Source organism: Meles meles, chromosome 17 (assembly GCF_922984935.1).
Source record: "Meles meles chromosome 17, mMelMel3.1 paternal haplotype, whole genome shotgun sequence".
Taxonomy (NCBI): Eukaryota; Metazoa; Chordata; class Mammalia; order Carnivora; family Mustelidae; genus Meles; species Meles meles.
Window position 1 is genome coordinate 55,554,260 of NC_060082.1, and position 26,621 is coordinate 55,580,880.

Here is a 26,621-nt window from a genome sequence, read left to right on the forward strand (position 1 = left end):
AGAAACTACACCATCTTTTATGTCCTAAATACAGACCATTTATTGTCTTTTCCTAAATTTCAATCATCTTGGTTTAAAATTCCTAGAGCTAAAAAGAGCAGAAAAGCTATTCTAAGTCTTTTCCAGGAAAATCCTCTTTTAATATTAATTCTTAAGTCCTTTGAAGTCATCTCCAATTAAAAAAAAAAAAAAAAGGAAAAGAAAAAGAAAAAGAACTCTGTCTCCATCAGTTAAGTAAGGCTTCACCTTTACTTCAAAATTCACTTTCTTTTTTTCCTGAAACCTGCCCCTTAATTTTTGTAGAGCCTGTTAATAATGAAGCAATGAAGAAAACAAAGCGTGCTTTTGCTCCTTTCTGTCCTTTTATAAAAAGGATGTTACCATCAATGACTGGAAAGTTCAGAACTTTTATATTTACCACAAAAGAGTCTCATAAATAAATTCAATAAAGCAAAAGCTTAAATCATCACAGAAAACTCCAGTGGAATGAGTCATGACCTGGACTGCACCAATGGAGAAAACAACAACCAACACAAAATCTTAAAACCAGAAGGAATTCCTTTATTTTCCTAATCAATAAGGCTAGAAAGAAATATTTGCACATGGATTCTAGAGAGAAATGATATCTGCTTTGCACAGAATGGACCTTAGAAATCATTCATACCGATACTCTTATTGTGTTGGTTGAAACCGAAGCCCAAAGAGGGTTAAAGAAAGAAACAGTGAATTCACCAAGCTCATCAAGAAATGGAGAAGACGTTTAAGTTAAATAATAGATAAGAAAATAATCAAGCATACTCCTGACCTAACTAAGAGCCAGGTTCAACAGCATAAAATACAGTGAAACAAAAAGCAAATACTAACCATAAAAGAGAAACATCTTGTTCTAGCAAGAAAAACTGTCCTCTAGCTTCCTTGCCTAAGAGTTGAAAAAAATCCTAGCACATCAAATCTGATTTACTGGGTAATTCTTTTTACCCCTTTTGATACAAGTTCCTACCTATTCTACATGACTCTTACCATTCTCTCTTAACTTTTGTTTCCTCAGTGATGTGCATACTTGAGGGCCTCAATTATACAATATAGGGTTTGCAAAAGCAGACACTGTGTATTATCTTTTGTATAACTCCAAAGTATATCAGTTTGATAATGTATAAATAGAGAGTCTTAACAAATGCTTAGTGAATTAATATATAATCTAATATATCCAGTTCTCCTGTACTAGATCTCCTTTGTTTTATTTTCATTAGAAGTTATGCTTGAAGGGAATTTCTGACTGATGTATTTCATGATTCCTTTCTCCAAGTCAAAAGCTAAACAGCAGGCTTTATATATTTTTTTCTTAATAAATTATTGTTCACAGAAGTGATTATGGAAAATTGTAACAGAGTCTGCATAAGCAGGGAGTCTGAAGGAGTACGAATAGGTAGAACATTCAAAGTTAACATTAATGGGAAGAATAAAGTCTAGTAATTTTCTAAAACCGTTAGAACATTTGTATACAAGATGAATTAGTACAATAAGTTCATAGAGGCCCATCCTGTTTAATATTTTATAATTGTCCCCCAAAATGGAACTGAGAATGTACATATCAGGATTGGACATAGGGAGGGCTGTCAACCCCAAAGAAAATAAGACTTGAATTCAAAGTAATCTTTAGATAAACATTCCATTTAAATATTATATTTAATGGAATATTTAGACAAATATTTAGATAAATATTCCATTAAATATTATATTTACTCCTGGAGTTAATAATACATTATATGTTAATTTTTAAAAGGTAATAAAAAAATAAAATAGTAATAATAAATATATTTAAATGGATAATCATATTTAAATTTATATTAAATATAAATAGTCCTTAAATATTCCATTTAAAAAGAATAAAATAGTAAGGAGTTTAAAAAATAAACCCAGTAATACAATTAAAACGATAGAAAATAGGGAAAGATTAGCAAACAGAACACAGAATAATAATCTGAAAATGAAACAGCAGATATCTTATTTAAAATATATTCATTATATAAGAACAAGTAACAAAAGCATATTACTTCCAAATCAGAATATAATTTTTTAATTCTAAAAGTAATGATCAGGGGGCACCTGGGTGGCTCAGTCAACCGGTTAAGTGCCCGACTCTTGATTTCAGTTCAGGTCATGATCTCAGGGTCATGAAATCAAGCCCCACATTGGGCTCTCTCTGCACTGGGCACGGAGCCTGCTTAAGATCCTTTCTCTTTCCCTCTGTCTCCAGCCCATCTTCCCCACCTCCACCGCCGCCCTGGGGAACATGCATTCTCGCTCTCTCTCTCTCAAAAAAAAAAAAAAGTAATGGTCACTTAACATTGAAAATTCTCACTAATAAGTATTTATTTGATAACTGCATATTTTGAAAAAAATCACACACAAAATGAAAAGGACTCAGAAAATCAGCAACAAAAAGTCTAATGGTCCAATGAATCAAGATTAAGTATTAGGCTGTTTTTAAAACTAGAAAATTGAGACATCTTACAATTGTCAAACAGTATATAAGCATTAAAAAATAGGGGAAAAATTATACAAAGCAGTATCTGAAGGGCTAAAACTTATTAAACACTCTTATAAACTTAGCTTATAGGCTAGTCTTTTTATGAGGTAGGCACTTGATTTGCACATATATGTATATTTGCATATGTATATATGAGTGATTTTTTTTTAACTCACTTAGTCCTTACAATAACCCAGAAAGGAATTACTATTATCATTATTCAGATATAGAAACTGAAGTTAAGATTGTCCAGTCTTCTATGGCTTCAAATGACACAGGTGGGATATGAAAAAGCCCACCTGCAACTTAGATTAAGAAAATAAGCATTTTCTCCCATCTCTAGAAGATATAATTCTTCAACTGTATCAGAAAAAAAATTAGTTTATATAAATAAGAAAAATAGAAAAGGGGCGCCTGGGTGGCTCAGTGGGTTAAAGCCTCTGCCTTTGGCTCAGGTCGTGATTCCAGGGTCCTGGGATCGAGCCCCGCGTCGGGCTCTCTGCTCCGGGGGAGCCCGCTTCCTCCTCTCTGCCTGCCTCTCTGCCTACTTGTGATTTCTCTCTGTCAAATTAATAAAATATTAAAAAAAAAAATAGAAAAGTTAATTCTTGATATGTACCAAATCCAGATAGATCTGACATAAAAACAATAATAAGTCACAATGTTTCCAATGTTTTCAGCTGATTCACCCCTTCCTAGACCAGATAGAAACCTAAAAAACTAAAAAACCCTGTTAGAATCATGCCTTTATAATTCTTGGCGATCTATAGCAGCCACATGTAGGACTTACGCTTAAATAATTAGTTTTAGCATGAACCAATAAAACTGTAGAGGAATTGTACAAAAATCATTAGTTAACCTTAAAAAGTTTTCAAATAAAATTCAGTACAAATTACCATCATTTTACACAGGGAGTTTTAAAGGTAGAGTCAGGGACAAAGGGCTGAGAAAGAGGAGAAAGCAAGTCCCGTTCTATTCCACATTTGGTGGTTCACTTCAATGCTTTTTCTTCCCACTAATAACTTGTTAGAAAATTATTGATAAAATTCCAAAGACCAAAATTCTCATTCTAATTGTAAATAAAGCCAAGAGACAAGACAGCAAAAATGGCTTAAGAAAATACAAAATGAAACATAAGACATACCTGAGATACATCATCAAGTTGAGGTTTTCCATAAAGGCTGGAGAGACTCTCTGCTCGCATGAGATACTCCGCTGTTCTTCTCTTCACAGCTTCTCGACGGGTAGGGCTTGACTCTCCTAAAAGGACAAAACAAAGCCAGGACATGTGAAAAATAAGGGAATTCCTTTTATGCAATCTGTAGATTAATTTCTTTTTACCCAGTTCACTACTTGTTCACATTTCTAACTAAAAAGAAGAGATATTCAAAATGGAATAGACATCAAAGTTTTTAGTATTAGCAAGGTCTAAATATTACCACCATAAATTTGATTTATCCAAATTTGGAAATTTTCCTATTTAAGTATAGAAAGAGAACCCAATACCTTTTACTGGAGGTATCGATATACAAGAAATATAGTATAAAAAAAGCTCTGGAGACAGAAGACTAGCCTTGTCCAGGCAGTATGCAAATGTCCAATTCAACAAATTGGGACTAAATGCAGTAGATGTATAGTAAGAGCCACAACATGGATTTGATATGTTCTAAAAGTACCAACAAACTGGAGAATAAAATAAGGTAACACTGAATTCACTCTGATTTCTATAAGCTTCATGGTTTTTTCGTTAACAACAAATTGTCACCCACCTTATAACTGAAAATAAAAATGTAATTAAAATGTATGTTAACCAACTGGAATTAAAATAAAAACTTTTTAAAAAGAGAAAAAGAACTACTAATTGAAATCCCTGTAATATACAATTATATGAAAATGAACAAGAACAAGTCATTGACCCTGCCTGGCTCTGTTTCTCTAAACAAAAGGTATCCAAAGAACTCAAGACCTTGAAAAAGAGGTGTTCCAGCCCATGAAGGAAGTACTGGGTTCTCTCCTCTCTAGGGTGGAACGATCCTAAGTTTTTACCCAATTTATATACCAGTGTGATACAACATTTCATTTGAAGAAAAGATTCCTTGACTGAAAGTTAAAAAGTTTGAAAACCACTGTACTATATAATCTCTAAGGCTCCTTTCACAAATAATATTCTATATATTCATGACTCATTTTTATCAAAGCACTTCATACACAGTATTTTTTTTAAATAATTCACCCTATGTATTTTCTGAATGAAGTTAACCAAAAACTATCATACAGTGGAAAAGTGTCCTCGATTACATTCTGGAAACCATGGTTATCTAAATTCTGGCTCTGTCTCTCACTAGTCATGTGACCTATGATAAATCACCTCAATTCTCTGACCCTCCTCCTCATTCTCTAAATAAATACTTCAAATGACTGCAGAGATTAAAGGAGACTATACATAAAAGACACCACAACAAAGACAGCTGTATACAGGAAGCACTAAATTGTAAAGGTTTTCAATCTTGGCTTCTCTCTAAACCAAATCCTACAAAATAATGTTCCCGGGTTGCTGAAGTGAACTGAACTGAATTATAGTAAAGCAGGCATTTTTCCTCCAAAGACTACTAGTAGAAAAACTTTATTACTGCCTAGAATAGCATCTTCCATTTCTTCTGGGGAATGGCCCTTTCTTCTCGCCTTCACAGCCTTCCACCTCTCCCCTACCACTATCAGCCCTTAATAAGGTGGTATGAAAGAAAATTGCATTTGTGATTCAGATCTCTGTCCCTCTGCCCCTTACTAGTAAGTCAAGGGTGAGTCCTCTGTCAGAAGCTGGGCCAATGACAGAACCCCACCCTCTTGGCCACAGTTGGAGAAGGGAGGAATTAGCCCAACACAAACTGGGCCAATCAGTCCCTCTCTACTACTGATGCTGGAAATAAGAGGACTGGGAACTGCCAGCAGCCTTAGTTTCTGCCAATGCGCAAAGAACAAATCAGAGAAGCGGTTATGAGAAACAAACAAACAAACAAACAAAAAAAAGGAATCCTGGTGGGACTGGGGTCCCAGATTCAGCTGAAGCTACATTCCTGCCATTCTTTGCCTACTATAGCTCAAATGTAGATTTTCTCACATGTGCTGAAGAATCCAGACTGAACAGAGCGCCCTCAAAGAAAAACAGCAACCAAATTGGGATTGCAATTTTGCTTTAAAAAACAAACAAACAAAAAAAAAACAAAAAAAAACTTCCTTTCACAGCTTTTACATTACTATTCCATCTCTTTTCCCCTTTATGAGTAATTCAAAAATATAACTAGCCTTGGGGGCGAGCAGACTCTATCACTTCTTAACCAAGGAACAGTCTACATTTATTAACTCTCCAACTACTCAAACTTCAATTAAAATTAAAATATCAATATGATTCCTGCCTCTGTCCTTAAAATTCACTGAATTTCTAAACCCAAGTTTTTATTTTTAAACAATGTATCTGTGGAAGTTACCTAAGTAATTAAAACATGTTGTGAAGGTAAAATGTGCCACACATAAATAAGAAACATTCATCATTTCTACACATAACTCATCCTTTAGTTTTGAGTTTACTGTTCATGGGCTCTTCTACTTCCATTATCATGAGTGGCTTCTCATTGCACATTCTACCTTTCAAGCCCTAATTTAAATCCCCCACTTAAAAAATTTTTTTTAAGATTTTTGTTTATTTGACAGGCAGAGATCACAAGTATGCAGAGAGGCAGGCAGAGAGAGAGGGGGAAGCAGGCTCCCTGCCAAGCAAAGAGCCTGATGCCCTATGCGGGGCTCGATCCCAGGACCCTGGGATCATGACCTGAGCCGATGGCAGAGGCTTTAACCCACTGAGCCACCCAGGTGCCCCCCCCCACCCACCGCTAAAATTTCTGATCAGTATAGGCTAAACTGTAACAGAAACTACGGCAATTTAGGTTTTTAACTTCAGTGTGATTACAAGCTTTAACACAACTTCAAAAATTGCTTTATTCAAAAAAATTAATTTGTCTCCCAAAATAATTTGAAATTCAAAACTGCCAAGACTATGGAGCACCTAATTCAAGCTAGAGTTAAAACCAGTTTGTAATCAAATCATTGTTTTTTAAACTTTTGGTATCTCTGCTGCTTTCTAGGCAGTCTCCATAGTAACAGAGAAACAAGAACCGGAAGCCAGCAGTTGAAATGGACTCCTGCTGCTGACAGTGGTTCTGCTTCCATGGAAACAACAATGAAGTGATGGAATACTGGGAGGCTTTTTAAACAGAACCTTAAATATACATACATGACGCCTTCCCTACCAGCCCCTTAAAAGTAGGTCACAACCACTGCTGATCAATTGTAGGGGCCAAGGATGAAAATCACCTCTTGGAGATTTCTACAGCTGGACACTTACTAAGGTTTGTGAAGTAGTAGGAAGAAAAGATTAATCTATGGATTTCCAGTTTAATTTTAATTGATCAAATTATTGATAAATATGACTTTAAACAGATATTAACTGATTAAAAATTTTCCATTGGCTCTTAACTTTCTCAAATTCACGTTAAGACACACACACTCAGCCCATAATGATTATTTTTCAAGGAAAACTAGGTTATCTGGAATTCCACTTTTAATCCCGTATTGGGTGATGTAGCCCAATTATATCAGTATTATATCCAGGGAGACAATAAATGCTTTTAAAAATGGATACATATTTTACATTCCATCTAAAGATAAACCAGTACCTTCATTAAGTTTCTCTACCTGTCTGTTCATAACTTGGATACAGTAAGAATTTCCACTGGGCTCTGGCATTCAGAAGAAAAACCCTACTCCCATTATTTACTAACCTTCAGGTCAAAAAATTCCTCTGTACCAGAAAAAAAGTGTCTTATGTATACTGTGTCAACCTTATCAATTTCTGATCAGGAGAGAGGATGGATATAGGTGTTTACAGAGTATGATCAGTGAAAGAATAGGGTGAAACTGAATAGATATTGTTAGGGTCTGTGATCAAAGGAACGAGACTGATGCAAAGCAAAAGTCAAGCAAAGCTTTATTTCATGCCAAGCATCAAAAATCAAACCAACTGGTAAGGGCCACCTCTTACAAAGATGCGACGACAATGACCCCAACGAGGCCGCTCCCCAGACTATGCCGCTCCAGCAAGGCCACTCCCAACGGCTACCCCAACGGCTACCCCAACGACTACCCCAACGGCTACCCCAACGACTACCCCAACAGCTACCCCAACGGCTACTACAACTCCTCCTAGTACTCCCCCCCCCCACCCCCAGCCTCACAGACTAACCGTTATAGAGGTGGTTGAGCCCGGCCCACACACAGGTGGCCAATGAGATTGCAACACACCACAGTAAATATATGCGCACCCCACTGATTGGATGTCTCCATCCGGCCTGGCCCGCCCCTATATCCAGGGTTTGCAAGTATGTTCCTCTGGCTAACCAGGCCCTCATACAGGCCCTCATAGATATGAGGATAAAGTCCAAAGTTGCCCCTGAAATTTTTAGAAACACTGCACTGCCTATCCTGCATGTCTCAGAGCAACAACTCCAACTTAAGTTACTAAGTTTCATAGAAGGCACAGTCTATAGATAATAGAATCATGAAATTCTAATTTATTCAAAAAGCCATCACCATTCAGCCTCCTTCATTAAGTCCTGTTTATATGAGATATTACCTTCCTTATTCAATGAAGGAACTTAAGGCTCAGGGATATGGAATGTCTTTCTCAGCTGAAAAGTTAATATAAGAAACTAAACTGAAACCAGGTCTTAATATACCACGCTTCAGGTGACTGAATTTGAAGTGGATTACACTACTGTTACTAAGCAGAACAAAAAAAATGCAGAGCATGGGACAAATATGAGTATGGGAACAAAGATGAAGAGAAAATAAGCATAAGAGTTGAGACAGGGGGCGCCTGGGTGGCTCAGTGGGTTAAAGCCTCTGCCTTTCGCTCAGGTCATGATCCCAGGGTCCTGGGATCGAGCCCCGCATCGGGCTCTCTGCTTGGCAGGGAGCCTGCTTCCTCCTCTCTCTCTCTCTCTCTCTCTCTCTCTGCCTGCCTCTCTGCCTACTTGTGATCTCTGTCTGTCAAATGTATAAATAAAATCTTAAAAAGAAAGAGAAGGAGCTGACTATATCCCTTTCCTAAAAAAAAAAAAAAAAAAAAAGAGTTGAGACGGGAGTCTATCAGACAAGATACCAGAGTACAACTGGACAGAAAGAGACTGAAGATGACAGGCAAGGACACAGGAAAATTAGAGTTACAAAGAGGTATAAATTTCACACTGTGTGAAAGAAAATGGGCCCTTCTGAGAAAAGTGGTCTCTCAAAACATCCTTGTTACCCAAGGATTTCTTTGGAAAACATGGGCCTTTTATCATTTACCCATAAAAAAACCAAAAAGGCAGTTTTATTCACAGAACTAGTGAAAATCAGTTTCACGAACTGTAATAAAAAGTGGTTTTTCCAATTCTGTTATTCTACCCTTAGCCACCAGAAAGAATATAGCTAATGCCACATCCTTGGTGCAACAAAAGCAGTGCTGAAGGAAAAACCAACAATGTCAGACTACTTAAAAGACAGTATGTCTACATCTGTATTTTATGGAAATTTTTAAGGGATTTTTAAGAGTATTTTGACTATACCTGATTTTTGCTACACGCACAGAATTTAATCCCCACATAACACTCCACTTAGGCACATTTTATATTCTTACCTCTGCCTCTCTACTCCAACAACTCTCCAATAGCCCCTCTGCCACTGTATTCTTGGTCAAACATGCCAGGTTTTTAACTCAGATTTATCACATTAGAAAGAACATTCAAGTCAACGAGGTTTTGAGGGAATGAGTTTTTGTTTATCGGTGCTTCCTTTTTTTTTTTTTAAACAACTTTAGTAACAAAAAAATACGCCTGTTTGAGATGGCCTTGGTGGTTACAGTTGTTTTTTCTCAGTGCTGATTTATTATAGTTAATGGGTTTTTTGTTCTTTTCAGGTATAGCCTACCATTTCTGACTTACGCTAAGTGTTCTGATAACAAAAGGCAACCTTGAGAAAAACAGTAATTCATGGTTCTACAGGTCTACCACAACTGGGGCCATCAGCCTCTCCACAGAGAACAAAACTCAGTCAGTCAAGGAATCTGCTTCCCATTTGCCTTTAACCAAATCCATATTAATGTCTTTTCAAAACCCAAGTGTTATGTGACCCCTAGAAGTTCAAAAAGTCACCAAAGAATAGTAAAAGCAAAAATCATAATAATATTCACGCCCAGGCATTGCCTCAATTATGACTGTCTTCAATGCTGTTTAGCAGTTTTCCTACAGTTAATACTGAATGAAAACTAACATATCATTAAATCAGAGTGTTAAATGCCTACAGAGACAGTCTTCTCTTAGACTTAGCTTTTTCCTGTTCCCTAACCCATTTTTTGTTTTGCAATTTTAAATGTGAGTATCCAAAACATTAATTATTCAATCCTTTCCTTAGAACATTGCCTGGCCAGTCTCTTTGTGATACTAAATAAACTCTTGTCCAGATAGATAGATACATGCACAGATAATCAATCCCCTAAGAGTCCCTTATACTGTAATCAATGGCTTCTAAAAGATTAAGATAAAAAGTTTAAAAAGAACTAGAGTATATAAAGGAAAAAGGAATGCAGAATTAAAACCTAAAAGCTAAAATTTTACCTTCTGAGATGAAATAAAGATAAGGGAAAATATGGGAAAGAAACTCCACATAAACTAAGAATTTTTTTATCTGCTATACTAGTAAATATGAAAAGTTCCCTAAGCCCCACAAAGGCTTTTGTTCATTTCTTTTACTGGCTATAAGAGACATCTTAGAAGTAACAAAGCCTTGGAAGGCTCTGAAGTCCAACAACTGCTTTCTGGATGTCATGATATTAGATCACATATTTTCCTTTGAGATGATGTAAAGTGATCAACGGAATTACTGATATAAGCAGTTAATTCTTCTGAATCCTAAATGTTTCGCAGACTCCTTTAATGCATCCCCACCCTAAAAAATTAAACTGACTTAGTGTATACCAGAATTAGAACAGACTCCATTCCATCTCCAGATTTATTTAACATGAGGATAAATATCTCCACATTTAAACAATTCAAAAAATGTATCAAGCAATACACCCACAGTATATCACATTTGAAGCCGGTATCAGGATAACAAAGAAAATCCTCCCCAGGAACTAAGTAAGCCAGCAGGGTGATAAAGTTCTCCACAACCACATATTCCTGCTCCTCCTTTCATCTTCAGAAAGAAAGATGCCTAATAGTTACTGAGCATCTATTACGTTCCAGACACAGTTATTTCAATGTTTACACAGTCATTTCAGTGTTGTCACAGAAACATCACATAGAGAAGACCCTCCATAAAATTTTGTTTAAAAATGAATGGAAAAACGAATGAATGATTTTGCACCAATACTACATGGTCTGATAACAATACCTTCAGGCCTAGAGATGATCCAGTTACCTCTTCCTATAACTTAGTGCCTTTCTTGAACTTGATAGTTAAACGCATTTCAGAAAATGTCTACAATTACTGTCTTTATCTTCTGTGTAGGTGAAATCATAAGAGAGGAATATGGAGGAACACAGCACAGAAGTGGTATGGCTAGACTAAAAGGACAATCTATATTTTTATTTAGTTTTATGAAAAACTGTCATGACAGCATCGAAGAAGGAAACACAAGCATAGATGGTCTACTCAATTGCAAACCACTGAGTAAACCAGAATAAGTCTATGAATTTTGTACTGTTTGACAATTACAATACTGGAAAATCTTTTTCTTAACAGTTTCTAAGAGTACAGGATGCCTGTACAAATGAAATAAACCAATGAAATAAAATGTTATTTTTCTAATGAAACACACCTTGAGACCACTAATGACAACATAGTAAGCTTATGAGAAAAAAAAAGAGATTTACGTTTTCAATAGTTCCTAAAAGAGAATAAACTCAACTTCTGTGTAATTTACACAAGACTCAATGATTAATTATTAAGACATTTACGGTGTAACTTATATAAAACTATGTTCACGATGTAACATAAAACTCTGTAACTAGAGTAATTATGAAATAATGACTGACTCCACAAAGTGCCTAATACCTGCTGGTATTGAAGAAGCAATGGTTTTCCATTTAGGGTAGTTCAGTTTGGTTTGGTTCACTTGAAAATACTCACAGATATCTATATTTCCTCTGAGCAGAATTAAGGTTTTTTCCCAGTAATCACAAGAACTGAATCAACTCTCAATTTAATGCTTTTAAACTGTGTTGAAAATGTGGGAATATTGATGACCGAGACCATCTAGTAAAAAACTCTTCGAGAATCCTCATCTCTCTCCCTCTCCGCTTTTGCAATAGAGCAGCTGTGCCGCACACAAATTCACATGAATGAAAATATTTAGACGAGAAACCACCCACTTAGTTTATTTTCCATACGACTTTCCTGTAATTATTTTGTAAACTGTTCACACAACAATACATAAAAACATCTGCAAAAACAGGTAATTAATGTGTCAAGCCAAACTAATGCATTTTTTATGGTGTCCATGCTTCGTCAACTGTAATTATAACTCTTTTTTAAGCAAATGATGATGTGTTTGTTGCAATGTGCAAGTGGTTATTTTAGATGCTCTGTTTACTGTTCATACAATCTGAATATAAAACTCCACAGCTACTTTACCCTACATCAATGTTTTACCTAGCGCTTTTTTTTTTTTTTGCAGAAGCAGGAATGCAGATCTCTTTTCCAAGCTATAATTTCCAATAAACATTTTTGTCATTAAAACAAGAAACTCTCAACATAAAAGTTGACACCAAAATAACCAACAATTCAAGAAACATCTGACAGAAAACGATTCACCCAGACCTTCTTCCTGCAGTTGTAAACCTATGGGAAATACAGCACTTTAAGCCCATGAGCTGCAGAATACCAAGCTTCCTGAACATTATTAGCAGTGTAGAAAGCTCATTATTGGTCTGTAATGTATAATATCTATTCCTTCTAGACCCACTTGACATATATCTTTGACATGAAACCAAAAAAATGAAGGACCAAATCCTGCTCAAAATATATTGTTTCATATTCATACGCTTTGGTTCTAACTACAGAAAAGGTCATCATCATCATTATTACTATTAATGCACTAACTAATATTGCATACCAATAATCATCCTCAAATGGACATTCCTGAAGGCCCAAGGTTTCTGGTCTCCAAAGCTAATAAAATCTAAAATAAAGGAAGCAGCACAGCCCTTTAATATTTTTGTAAGGTCCTTCCTCTTTTTAAAAAAGGCAATTTTTAAAACATCTATGATGATTATCCACAGTACTGAAAAACCCTGAATAAAGAATTAAGAAACAATATTTTCTGTCTATTTGTTTTCACAACAAATTTTTTTAGAAATAGTGTACAATTAACCCTTCTTCATCCAAACTTATGTAACTCCTCATTTTGATACAAATATTTCTAAACTGAGCTATTCTGTTCTCCCCTTGAATATTAGCTACTGTGATGAGCTAAAAGTACCTGTTTATCCCCACCTTATTCCCAACAAGAACATGAGCAAAGTATTACAACAAATCAAGTAACAGTTTCCCAGCTGCCAAGCTTTAATTTTAGGTCAAATGCTTATTTTGCAGATTTGGGGTTGAATCCCATCAAAACAGAACAGAGGATCCGTTCCAAGGATGCTAGAATAAGAAAGACATGACTAAGTAAGGGAATAGGACAGAAACTTATTTATTAAAGCTAGAAACCAAACTCAGGGTCAGACAAGCAAGAAGTCTCAACACTGAGTTCCACTACTTATATTGATTACTACAAATACATTAATTGTAATAATAAATACAATTAATGTGAGGTGCCTGGGTGGCTCAGTAAGTGGAGCACCCAACTCTTGGTTTCGGCCAGGGACATGATCTTGCAGTCATGGGATCAAGACCCACACTGGGTTCCGCCCTTGGCAGATTCTGCTTCATATTCTCTCTCCCTCTTCCTCTCCCTTTGCCCCTCCCCACACACAGGTGCTTTCTCTCTAAAATAAATCAATAAGTAAAATCTTTTTTAAAAATACCATTAATGCCATTTCAAATGGCTGAATTCAACACATCAAACCTTTGGGACAATATGCAGAGTACTGATAAACCAGATAGAAGACATTAAAATCTATCCAGTATTTTCAAGAGCTACCCTCACACATCCTGGCTGTTTACTACACATACTTTGGGATTCAACTTATTTAACACCTGCAAAGGCTTTTCCTATAAGCCTTCTCCTTCTCCCTGGTCAAATGCCCATTTATACGTATTTACAGAATCATTCTCGTTCAAAATATTTATAGAGAATTCCTATGTAAAAGGTACTGTGCTAGAAAATACAATGAATGAGAAAATACAATGAATGAGAAAACACCTTGCCTTCAAGGATATTACATTAAAGAGATATTCATTCAATAAGTAACTGCACAAATAATTATTTCATTGTAAATATGAATAAATACTTGAAGCAAAACAGTGTGAAATGACAGCAATGTTCAAGAAGTGTATTCTTGTGTGAACAGAGGTGAGAAAAGTTTCCCTTGAAGAAATATTGAAACTGAGACCTAATGAATGAGGAGGAAATTATCAGTAGAAAAAGTACATTAAATCACTCCAACAGACCCCAGCTTATGTGAAAGTTCAAACATGGAGGGATCATGGTGTCTTCCAAGAGGTTAAAAAAAAAAAAAAGGCCACTGGGCCTAAAAAAGAATTAAGTGAATAGGACTGATTCAATGTTAAGTCGAGAGAAAAAGCAGAACCCAAATCATTCACAGCCTAATAGATCATAATATCTTTGGATTTTATCCTCAAAGCAATGAGTTTAATGCAAGAAAGTGATGCAATGAGAGTCTATTTTCAAAAGGTCAGTTAGGAAGGAAGAAAGACAACAAATCAAATATTTTTTAACAAAACATAAAAACAAAAATAGAAATTCAGGAATTAAAAATTATCCAACAGCACACTTAACTGACAGAAAAAAAGAATCAGCAAATCTGAAGATAACATGTGTAAACATTATCCACTCTGAATAAAATTAAACAATAAAAAAGGGAGGGGGGGGACCAGACTAAGACACCTGCTAATACCATCAAGCACACCAATATATACATAATACAGTTCACAAAAGAGCAAGGGGAAGGGGGGAAGGGCAGAAAAAAGCAAAAAAAAACTTCCCAGATTGATCAACATTGATCTACATATCTGAAAAGATCATCAAATACTAAGCACACAACACCAAGAAGGATAAACTCAGAGATACACATCTAAACACATAACAGCCAAACTATTAAAAGCCAAAACAGAAAAATCTTGAAAAAAGCAAAAGACAAACTCATTTCTTTTCCAAACTGATTTAAAGGGTAAGTCCATTTAAACAATAATTATAAGACTACGGTGTAGAGCTTATATAGAAATGTAACATATATACTGTAACATTAGCAAAACTATGTAAGAAGGGAAGAGAGCTATACTGAGGTAAAGCTTTCTATGTATTACTAGAATTCCGGTAATTTTACTCTGAAGTGCAATATTTTATGTTAAAGTACTTATTATTATAATCTTCAGAAAAATCACTATGGAAAATAAACTCACAATATAGTTCTATAGATACAGTCTACAAAAAAAATAAATGGTACTAGAAAAAAATATGTACCTGCCACACAAGAAAGCAGTAAAAAACAAAAAAGACAGGAGACATATAGAAAATAGCAAAATGGCAAGCATAAATCCAACCACATTATTAAATATATTAAATATATATGGATTAAACATGCCAATCAAAAGGCAGAGATTATAAATAAGGCTAGATTTTTTTTAGTTTATTTATTTGACAGACAGAGATCACAAGTAAGCAGAGAGGCAGGCAGAGAGGAGGGGAAGCAGGCTCCCTACCGAGCAGAGAGCCGATGTGGGACTCGATCCCAGGACCCTGGGATCACGACACGAGCCGAAGGCAGAGGCTTTAACCCACTGAGCCACCCAGGTGCCCCTAGATTTTTTTTTTTAAAAGATCCAAATGTGGGGCGTCTGGGTGGCTCAGTGGGTTAAAGCCTCTGCCTTTGGCTCAGGTCATGATCCCAGGTTCCTGGGATAGAGCCCAGAGTCAGGCTCTCTGCTCAGCGGGGAGCCTGCTTCCTCCTCTCTCTCTCCTGCCTGCCTCTCTGCCTACTTGTGATCTCTGTCTGTCAAATAAATAAAAAAATTTTTTAAAATTAAAAATTAAAAGATCCAAATGTATCCTATTACAGGAAACACACTTTGATTCAAAAAAACAGACTGGGGGCGCCTGGGTGGCTCAGTGGGTTAAAGCATCTGCCTTCGGCTCGGGTCATGATCCCAGGGTCCTGGGATCGAGCCCCACATGGGGCTTTCTGCTCTGCAGAGAGCCTGCTTCCTCCTCTCTCTCTGCCTGCCTCTCTGCCTAGTTGTGATTTCTCTCTGTCAAATAAATAAAATATTAAAAAAAAAAAAAACAGACTGAAAGTAAACAGCTTTACTAATAGCTAACTATTAATAATAACTGGTTAATAATAATAACCAGTTAATAATAACTATAATAAATAATAACCATAATAATATGGTTATTAATAAAACCATAATAATATAACCAATATAATAAATAATAATAACCAGTTAATAATAACTGGTTAATAATACTAACCAACAAAATGGATTTTAAGAAAAACAAATGTGGGGCGCCTGGGTGGCTCAGTGGGTTAAAGCCTCTGCCTTCGGCTCAGGTCATGATCCCAAGGACCTGGGATCGAGTCCCACATGGAGGCCCGCATTGGGCTCTCTGCTCAGCGGGGAGCCTGCTTCCTCCTCTCTCTCTGCCAGCCTCTCCACCTACTTGTGATCTCTGTCAAATAAATAAATAAATCTTTTAAAAAAAGAGAAAGAAAAACAAATGTTACTAGGGACAAAAACTAACACTTTATAATGTTAAAAGTTAAATTAATCAGAAAGATATAACTGTTATAAACATGCATGCATCTAGTAAGAGTCCTAAAACAGATGAAGTGAAAACAGACAGAAAAGAATTTCAAGCTGAGTGGAAATGTAAACAACATAATTAAAATTTCTGAGATGTAGCAAAAGCAGTACTTAGAAGGACTTTATAGCTTTAAAGACCTAAGTTGAAAAGATATCAAATCAATAACCTAAGCTTCCACCCCTTAAGATGAAACCAAACTAAACAATGAAGAGCAAACTACACAAAAAGAACGCAGAGGAAGAAGCTAAAACCAATTAAATAGAAAATTAAAAAAGAGAAAAAAATGAAATCAAACGTTGGTTCTTTGAAAAAATGAAATTGGTATTTATCTAGACCAACTAAAAAAAAAAAAAAAAAAAAAAAAAACCAGAGGCACCACAATCAAAATAATGAACATATCCATCACTCTCAATTAACAATTCTTTTTTTTTATATTTTATTTATTTGAGAGAGAGCATGAGAAGGGGGAGAGTCAGAAGGAGAAGCAGACTCCCCGCTGAGCAGGGAGCCCAATGTGGGAACTTGATCCCAGGACGCTAGGATCATGACCTGAGCCCAAGGCAGACTAAGCCACCCAGGCACCCTCTTTTTTTTTTTTTTTTTTTTTAAAGTAGGCTCCACACCCAGTGTAGAGCTTGTACTCACAACCCCAAGATCAAGAGTCACATGCTCTACCAACTCATTCAGTAGGGACCCACAGTTAACAATTCTTTATTTTGCCTTCATTTTTGAAATACATCTTCACTGGGTACAGAATTCACTTGACAGACTTTCTCTCTACGTATGTTAAAGGTGTTAACAGTCTTCTTCTTTGCATCGTTTCTGACAAGAAATCTGACATCATTCTCATCTTTGTTCTTCTGTGTCTGCCTACTTTTAATTTTAAGATTTTTCTCTTTAACACTGGTTTTGAGATTTTCATGTCCCTTATGCTGGGGGTTTGTTGAGTTTCTTGGTCCTGTAGAATATCTGCATCAAATCTGGAAAGGTTTCAGGCATTATTCACTCAAATAATATTCAGTCCCCCTCTTCCCTTCCCTCTTCAGGGCACCCAATTACATGGAGAAAAACTGTTTTATAGCTTACTGATGTTACATTAATTTTTGCTTGATTTTTTTCATTTCTGTTTCATTTTGGATAATATCTATTGCTATGTCCTTCACTTCATTAATCCTTTCTTCTGCAATATCTAATCTGCCATTATTTTTCATTTCCCATACTGTAGCTTACATCTCCGAAGTTCAATTTGGGTCTATTGTAAATCTTCCATTCCTCTATGTAAATCTACATAATGAATACATTTCTACTAAGTTTTAAAGCCCTCATCCTTTCATTTTAACATCTGTGTCAATTCTGGGTGGGTTCTGAATGACATATTTTTACTTCACTATGGGTCATATTTTCCTGTTTCTTTGAATAAAAGGTAATTTTTTATTAGATACTGGCCACTGTGGATTTTCCCTTATTAGACAGTAGATATCTTCTTAATCCTACAAATACTGGGCTTTGTTCTGGAATGCAGTTATGATTCTTGGAAGCAGCTTGATCCTTTTGGGTCTTGTTTCTGAGATCTGTTAGGATGGGTCTGGAGCAAACTATTATTCCACAGTAATGGTGTAAGACTCTTGAATATTCTACCCACTGCCCCATGAGAGAGGTTTTCAAGACCACATGTTAAGAACAGACACTATTCCTAGCCCTGTGTGAGGACCAAGAATGTTTCCCCTAATCCTTTCAGTGGGTCTTTCTCTCACCTAGCATAGTTTCTCCACAGCCATGTACTAATCACTACTCCACTCTCTACATAGCCATCTCCTCTCTAGATAGAGCACTAGACATTTGGCAATGATCCTGCAAGCTCTAACTGCAAGATTATTGGTCTTGCTGGATTCAGCACCATTTCTTCAACCTGGAGGTTTTGACACAATTCATCTGCCTGCCTTCTTCCTGAGCCACAACTCAGGGAACTCAAGACAGGAAGTTGGGCAATCTTAATACTCACCTTTTCTTTTCTCAAAAACCACTGTCCTTCACTGTCTAACATCCTGCATCTTGAAAATCACTGTTACATAAACTTTGTCTGTTTTTTCAGTTTCTTCAGGAAGGAGGGTAAATACAGTCCCTGTGGCCCATCTTAGCCAACCGTGGAAATCCTAGGGTTTTTCCTTTGTTTTTTTTGTTTGTTTTGTTTTTATCCCCTTCACTTATTTCACTCACCCCCCAACTCACCCTCCCCTCTGTTAACCATTTGGTCACTATACTAAGAGCCTGTTTTTTGGTTTGTCTCTTTTTTTTCCCTTTGTTCATTTGTTTTAGTTCTTAAATTTCACTTATGAGTAAGTGGAAGTCCTAGTTTTAATGTGGCTACTGGAAATTTTTTAATTACATATGGTGTCATATATTTCTACAATACAGTGTTATTTTACACAGTCATTAGAATTATATAATGTTGAAATCCTCTAAGAAAGTAGAGTAAGGGGGCGCCTGGGTGGCTCAGTGGGTTAAGCCGCTGCCTTCGGCTCAGGTCATGATCTCACGGTCCTGGGATCGAGTCCCGCATCGGGCTCTCTGCTCAGCAGGGAGCCTGCTTCCCTCCCTCTCTCTCTCTCTCTCTCTCTCTGCCTGCCTCTCAATCTACTTGTGATCTCTGTCTGTCAAATAAATAAATAAAATCTTTAAAAAAAAAAAAAAAGAAAGTAGAGTAAGGAGGCTAAAAAGGCTGACAACCAAGTCTCAATAAACTTCAACATTTAAAGGTCAAGTGGAGAAGGAGGAGCTGGCAAAGTAGACTTAAAAAGGTTAACCTAAGAATTAGAAAACTAAGAAAAGCACAGTGATTGGAATAAAGGCAATTTAGGAAAGCAAAGGTTGTATGAAATAGTTACTGAAAATTTTGTGTGTATATATATGTGTAAGTTAACAAAAGAACATTAAGAATAAGAAACATGTTTATAGCAGCAAGGTCCATAATAGCCAAACTATGGAAAGAACCTAGATGTCCATCAACAGATGAAAGGATAAATAAGATATCACACACACACACACACACACACACACACACACACACACAGAGGAATACAATGTAGGCATCAAAAAACCCCAAAATTTTGCCATTTGCAATGACATGGATGGAACTAGAGGGTATTATGCTAAGTGGAATAAATCAATCAGAGAAAGACAATTACCATATGATCTCTCTGATATGAGGAATTTGAGAGCAGAGCAGGGAGTCACGAAGGGTAGGGAGGAAAAAAATGAAACAAGATGGGACTGGGGAGGGAGACAAACCATAAGAGACTCTTAATCTCAAGAAACAAACTGAAGGTTGCTGGGAGGTGGGGGGGCGGGGGTAGGGTGGCTGGAGGATGGACAATGGGGAGGGTATGTGCTATGGTGAGTGCTATGAATTGTGGAAGACTGATGTCTCACAGACCTGTATCCCTGAAGCAACATTATAACATAACATTATAAGTTAATAAAAAAAGAAACATTATTGAGAATCCAGTTAAGATTAATAACAATGAATCCATTTTAGTTACCAATCTGTCCAGAGTGTGTGGTTTCTTCCAACAGCACTCAGTTGCCCAGTTGTCTGCCTCTGTCAGCCAGAAATAATGGAAACATGGATACTCCAAAATAAATTAGATAAATTAATCCAGGGCTGGAGTTTTGCCAGGTAAATGTGATAAAAGATCAGAAGGGGGATTAAGGTATCTGCCAAAAGACTTTCTGAAATGATGGATCATGAAAACTAAGATAAACAGAGAGATGGAAGACAGCTGAGAGATGCTAAAGAGAAAAATGGAGGAAAGTACAAAATAATGGCACTTCTAAATTGTTTATTAACCACTCTTTCTCCCCTCAATAACTTATAAGTGTTCACTGATTTTAGTGAGTCATCCATCAGAGTTTTATTGAATAGAACAAAATTGACCTGACTTTCTAGATCACATAGTGCAAATTCTACTGGATCACTTTATTTAAAAGGATTATTACCATGTACTGATGTCACATCTATGCCTCTTATTATTTATTCCTTCTAATCTTGCTTCTTGTTGCTAGGGCAAAGAGGGGCCTTTCATTAATAGTACAAGTCAGAGCACTGTCCCTATCCCCGCAAATAACAAACCAATCAATTACAACAAAAAATTCAATTTGGAGTTCTTTTCTCTAATCTCTGCTTTTATTTGTCCTGAGTACTCAAGTCTGTTCTTTATTGCCCTTTCGTGTACTTTTCTTTTGTAGGGGAATGAGTTATCACTGATCTGGACTCAAGGTAACTTCTTTTATAACACAATTTGACTGTATTTGTGAGCTTTTCACTCACAGTCAATAAAATAGTATGTTTTCATTAATCAGAATAATTTAATAGTATCTTATATGGATCAAAAATCAATTTAATCAAAGGTAGTTATGACTATTCAGTAATATAGAATGACTATTCTGTAATGATTGGCTAACTACCCCAAAAAAAGACAGAGACTACTAGAAGATAGTATCCTACAAACAGAAGATATCCATGTAATAGAAAGTATCATGAAGTCCCCAATTAATTTTTTTTTTTTTTAAAGATTTTATTTATTTATTTGACAGAGAGAGAGATCATAAGTAGGCAGAGAGGCAGGCAGAGAGAGAGGAGGAAGCAGGCTCCCCGCGGAGCAGAGAACCCGATGCGGGGCTCGATCCCAGGACCCTGAGATCATGACCTGAGCCGAAGGCAGCGGCTCAATCCACTGAGCCACCCAGGCGCCCCCCCAATTAATTTTTTGAATGTAGCAACTATTCCCATTTCAAGGTGCTATTTAAAATGACTGCATTTAATCAGCAGGGTGGCTTGGCCATAAAGAAAACCATAACAAATTTTAAAAAACTGACATCATTCAAAATTCTTTGAACACCATGGAATTAAGCTATAAATCAGCAACAAGAAGATAACTAGAAAAATCTCAGCTGCTGGGAAATTAAGTAGTATGTTTATGATGCTTAGAAATATGTTACTTAAAAGTAATTCACATGTACAGTAGACAGACTAATGAACCCCTAAAAAAGGCTATGTCCTAAATCCAGGAACCTGTAAACAAATTACTTAACTTGGCTAAAGTGACTTTACAAATGTGATTAAGGTTAAGGATTTTGAGACACGGCAATTATGCTGGATTATCAGTGTAGGCCCAACCAAATCATGTCGGCCCTTAACATCAGGTAAACTTTCCTTGCTCAGAATCAGGGTGAGATGTAACTAGGCAAGAATGGTCAGAGGCTTTTAACACTGCTGATTTACAAGATGAAGGCAGGCAGGCATGCAGGCAGGCTCTAGAAGCTGGAAAAAACAAGGAAACAGATTTTCCCCTGAAGTCTCTGGAAAGGAAGACAGTCCTGCCCATACCTGTCCAGTGAGATTCAGGTCAGATTCCTAACCTACAGAAGGTTGTAGAAAAATAATAAATTGTTGTACAAAATGGTAAATTCGTGTTGCAAATTTATGGTAATTTGTTACAGCAGCAACAGAAAACTAACAGGATAAAAATATCTTGAACTGATAACAATGAAGATAGGACATATCTAAACTATGGAATGTAGCTAAAACAGTACTTAGTGGGAAATTTATAACCTTAAACATATAAAAAAAGAAAAGAAAAGCCAAAAACTTAAATATGTAAACCCCTAATTCAAAAAGTAAACATCAGACCTAAAGTTAAGTGGAAGAAAATAAACAGAAATCCATAAAATAGAAAAGTAACATACAATAGTATAAATAAATATGCTAACATTAATAAAACTAGTAAATCCTTAATATGACTGATTAAGAAAATAAGCTACCAACATCAGGAAAAATTCAACAGATATCAAAAAGACAAAAGGATGCTATAAATAATTCTACAATCAATAAATTTTGAGGGTTTGTGCCAAAAGCAAAGGCAACAAAAGCAAAAATAAACAAGTGGGACATCAAACTAAAAAGCTTCTGCACAGCAAAGGAGACCACCAACAAAACGAAAAGGTAAACCTACCAAATGAGTAGGTTTGCAAACCATATATCTAAAAAAGGGATTAATATCCAAAATATTTTAGGTGCTCATCCAACTCATTAACAACAAAAAAAGATTAAAATGCACAGAATCTAAATAGACATTTTTCCAAAGACATACTAATGGCCAACAGATACATGAAAAGATGCTCCATATCACTAATCATCAGAAAAATGCAAATCAAAACCACGATGAGAAATCACCTCACACCTGTTAGAGGGGCTGTTATCAAAAAGACAAGAGAGAACAGGAGTTCACAAAGATGTGGAGAACGGGAAGCCCCTGCACATTGTTGGTGGGAATATAAATTGGTGCAGCTAACTATAAATATGTAATATATATATAATATATATAATATAAATTGGGGTGCCTCAAAAAATTAAAAATAGAACTACTGTATGTTCCAGCAATTCCACTTCCAGGTATTTATCCAGAGAAAATGAAAATATTTAAAAAGATATCTGCAGGGACGCCTGGGTGGCTCAGTTGGTTGGACCACTGCCTTCGGCTCAGGTCATGATCCCGGAGTGCCGGGATCGAGTCCCGCATCGGGCTCCCAGCTCCACAGGGAGTCTGCTTCTCTCTCTGACCTTCTCGTCGTTCATGCTCTCTCTCACTGTCTCTCGCAAATAAATAAAATATTAAAAAAAAAAAAAGATATCTGCAACCCCATGCTCACTGTAGCATTATTTACAATAGCAAAAAAATATAAACAACCAAAGTGTCCATCAATGGATGAATGAATAAAGAAAATGTGGTACACACACACACACACACACAGGAATATTATTCAGCTATAAAAAAGAAGGGAATCCTGCCATTTGCAACAATATGGATGAACCTTGAAGGCATTATGCTAAGTGAAATAAGTTATACAGAGAAAGATAAAAACTGTGTGATCTCACTTATATTTAGAATCTATAAAAAAAAAAAAAAAAAACCCACTCACAGCCACAGAGAACATACTTGTGGTTGCCAGAGAAATAGGCAAAATGAATGAAGAGGGTCAAAAAGTACAAACTACTTCCAGTTATAAACTAAATAAATGCAAGGGATATAATATACAACATAGTATCAGTGGTTAATAATACTGTATTGTGTATTTGAAAGTTGTATAGAGAATGTATCTCAAAAGTTCTGATCACAAAGAAAAAAATTTGTAATTGGATGCTGACAGATGTTAACAAGACTTACTGTTACTGTGGTCATTTTGCAATATATAAATATATCAAATCACTATGTTATACACCTAAAACTAAAATAATGTTATATGCCAATTTTATCTCAGTAAGAATAATAAAGCAAAGGAGCAGAGAAAAAAATTAATTTGACCATTGGTATGAAACAAGTTCTTTGAAAAATACAAATTACCAATAAGTTGATAAAAGAAGAAATATATACAATTTTAACAGTTGGATATCTAGTAAAGAAATTAAACCCAGTATTAAAACCCTTTCCCTAGAATTGTTCTTAAATTTGTTAACTATGATACCTACATTATGAATCTGTAAAAGAATGACCTTATTTTCTGGAAATGTTTACTACATAAGGGTCAAAGCCATGATGTCCATATTTACTCTTAATTCAATAAATATGCTTCTTATATGTGTGGGGGGGGGATATACATGTTATATATAGATAAGACAATAACTGTGAAAAATAAAAATGCACACATATGGGGCGCCTGGGTGGCTCAGTGGTTTAAGCCGCTGCCTTCGGCTCAGGTCATGATCTCAGGGTCCTGGGATCGAGTCCCACGTCGGGCTCTCTGCACTGAAGGGAGCCTGCTTCCCTCTCACTCTCTCTGCCTGCCTCTCTGCCTACTTGTGATCTCTCTCTGTCAAAATTAATAAATAAAATCTAAAAAAAAAAAAAAAAAAAAAAAATGCACACATAAATCTTAGCAACCAAGTCCAGTAATATATATAAAAAGATAAACGTTGCAATCAAGTAGGTTTATTTCAAGAGTGCAAAGGTTACTGAATATTCAAAAAAACAGTAGGTGTGGAATCTCAAATCTGGAGGATAATGACAGCTACCCAATTTCAAATCTCCCCACATCATCTTTCAAAACCAAAAAACAAAACAAATGAAAAAACTGGGGGAATAAATACAACCACATATGACCCACACCTTAAGCATTACTAGGAATACCATAACCTTCAGATTATCTGTAAATAGAGAAATAAACCAAATTGAAGAGAGTTCCAAGGGCCCCACTATTGCAAGCCTGTGAAGGTGAAACCAGAGGAGAAAGAGCTTAACAACAGAGCCCTTAGAAAGTATATGGGGTACACAGAACTTAAAGGAGAAAAACAAAACAAAACATAAACACCCCCAGAAAGAGAAACTCCAATTAAATACCAAAATATAAAACATAAACTGGGACTTGGTAGTTTGAAAACACAGGCTATAAATAATAAAGACTTGAGTGTGAGAGTAACCAAAAATGAGAGCCTTGATAAAGCTTTCTTTCTGGGGAAGAAAGAGACCTTATATAGAAAAGGGTATGAGGTAACAGGAAAGGGGTGCAGAGAATAATGGAAATGAGAGGAGAAAGGCAAGGAGCCTACAAAACAAAGGCACCAACCACTCCCCCATCCTCATCCATAAAAGAAAGTGCACAGAAGAGGGGTGAACGGACAGAAGAGGACATCAACTGGAACCATACGTTCACAAGAAATAAGAATACAAAAAGGCAGAACTCGTGCCATCCGGGCTGTTAGAGATCAAGACACCAATCACCTTCGGAGAGGCATTAATTGGGAAGGAAAAGAATGAAGCTTCAAGAGTGCTGGTCAAGTTCTACTTGTTAATCCAAAGACCAGTAACATAAGTGTGTTCCATGTGTGAAAATATATCAAGCTGTATAGTTACAATATGTACTTTCCTGCATATTCAATTAAAAGTAAAAACAAAATGGATATGCTTGTTCCCTACAGAATCTAAATCTAGGGAACATACATGAGAAAACATATAAACCATGGCAGGGTTTGGAAAAAGCACATTAAGGGTCAGTGAAGGGTTAGGAAGGGTAAGCAGAGGATGACATTTTAATTCTGTTTTGTTTCTGCCTAATAATCCTTTCTCATTTGGGTCCACTCCCCTCAAACTCTCTATAGCTATGTTGATCAGTTCATGTGGTTCATTAGGAATAGTTATGCCCATCTCCGGAGGGATGAGTAAATAACCTATCCCTAATTAGGTTATTCCCCTGCTAGAAAAACAAGGTGAAGGAATGTGACCCATGCTTTTACAGGAGCTTGGGGGAAAACACCCTCTTCCTCTTAGAACTCAGAGGAAAAAGCCTCTATAAACCTATATAGCTGCTGGAGGTTATCTTTCACACCACCTGGAAATAAATGCAAATCAGAGAAAGAGGACTGAAAGAAAAGGCAAACAGGCATAGAAACCACGTGACACTTCTTAACACCTGAATCTGCCATATGTAACTACTCATTTATGTGGGCTAAAACACTTTCTATGTGAGCTACTTTGAGTTGGTTCTGTTAAAGTGTAACTGAAAGAGTCCAGTATAACACAAAATTTGAAAGGACTGATCTGAGTAGAGGATAATTTAAAAAGCAACTCTCTCTTCATTTGTGAACATCACAACCAGAGAATCTAAAGTCTTTTCTTAGTCCATTCTGGCTGCAAGAATAGAATACCATGGAACTTATAAACAGAAATTTATTTCTCACAGTTCCAGAGGCTCAAAGGCCAAGAGCAATCTGGTTGCTGGCTTCCTCATTCATTGATGGCTAGTCTCACTGTGCCCTCACATGGTGAAAGGAACAAAGCAGCTCTCTGAGGTCTTTAATGGGCACTAATCCCATTCATGAGGGCAGAATCCTCAAGGCCTAATCATCTCCCAAAGGCCCCACCTCCATATATACCCACCATCACACTAGGGATTAGTTTTCAATATGAATTTTGGGAAGTCACATTCAGTCTATAGTACCTTCTCCCTGAATCTATGATA

The 26,621-nt window shown here is 36.2% G+C and overlaps 1 protein-coding gene across 7 annotated transcripts in view; it reads right to left on the reverse strand.

The window, feature by feature from the left end:
* RPS6KC1 (ribosomal protein S6 kinase C1) overlaps window positions 1-26,621 on the reverse strand; it is a 171,823-nt gene that overhangs the window by 79,540 nt on the left and 65,662 nt on the right. For all 7 annotated transcript variants that reach the window (XM_045983238.1, XM_045983236.1, XM_045983237.1 and 4 more), the window contains one exon: window positions 3,675-3,790. In XM_045983238.1, coding sequence (XP_045839194.1) covers window positions 3,675-3,790 — 116 coding nt within the window. The remainder of the gene's footprint in view (window positions 1-3,674; window positions 3,791-26,621) is intronic.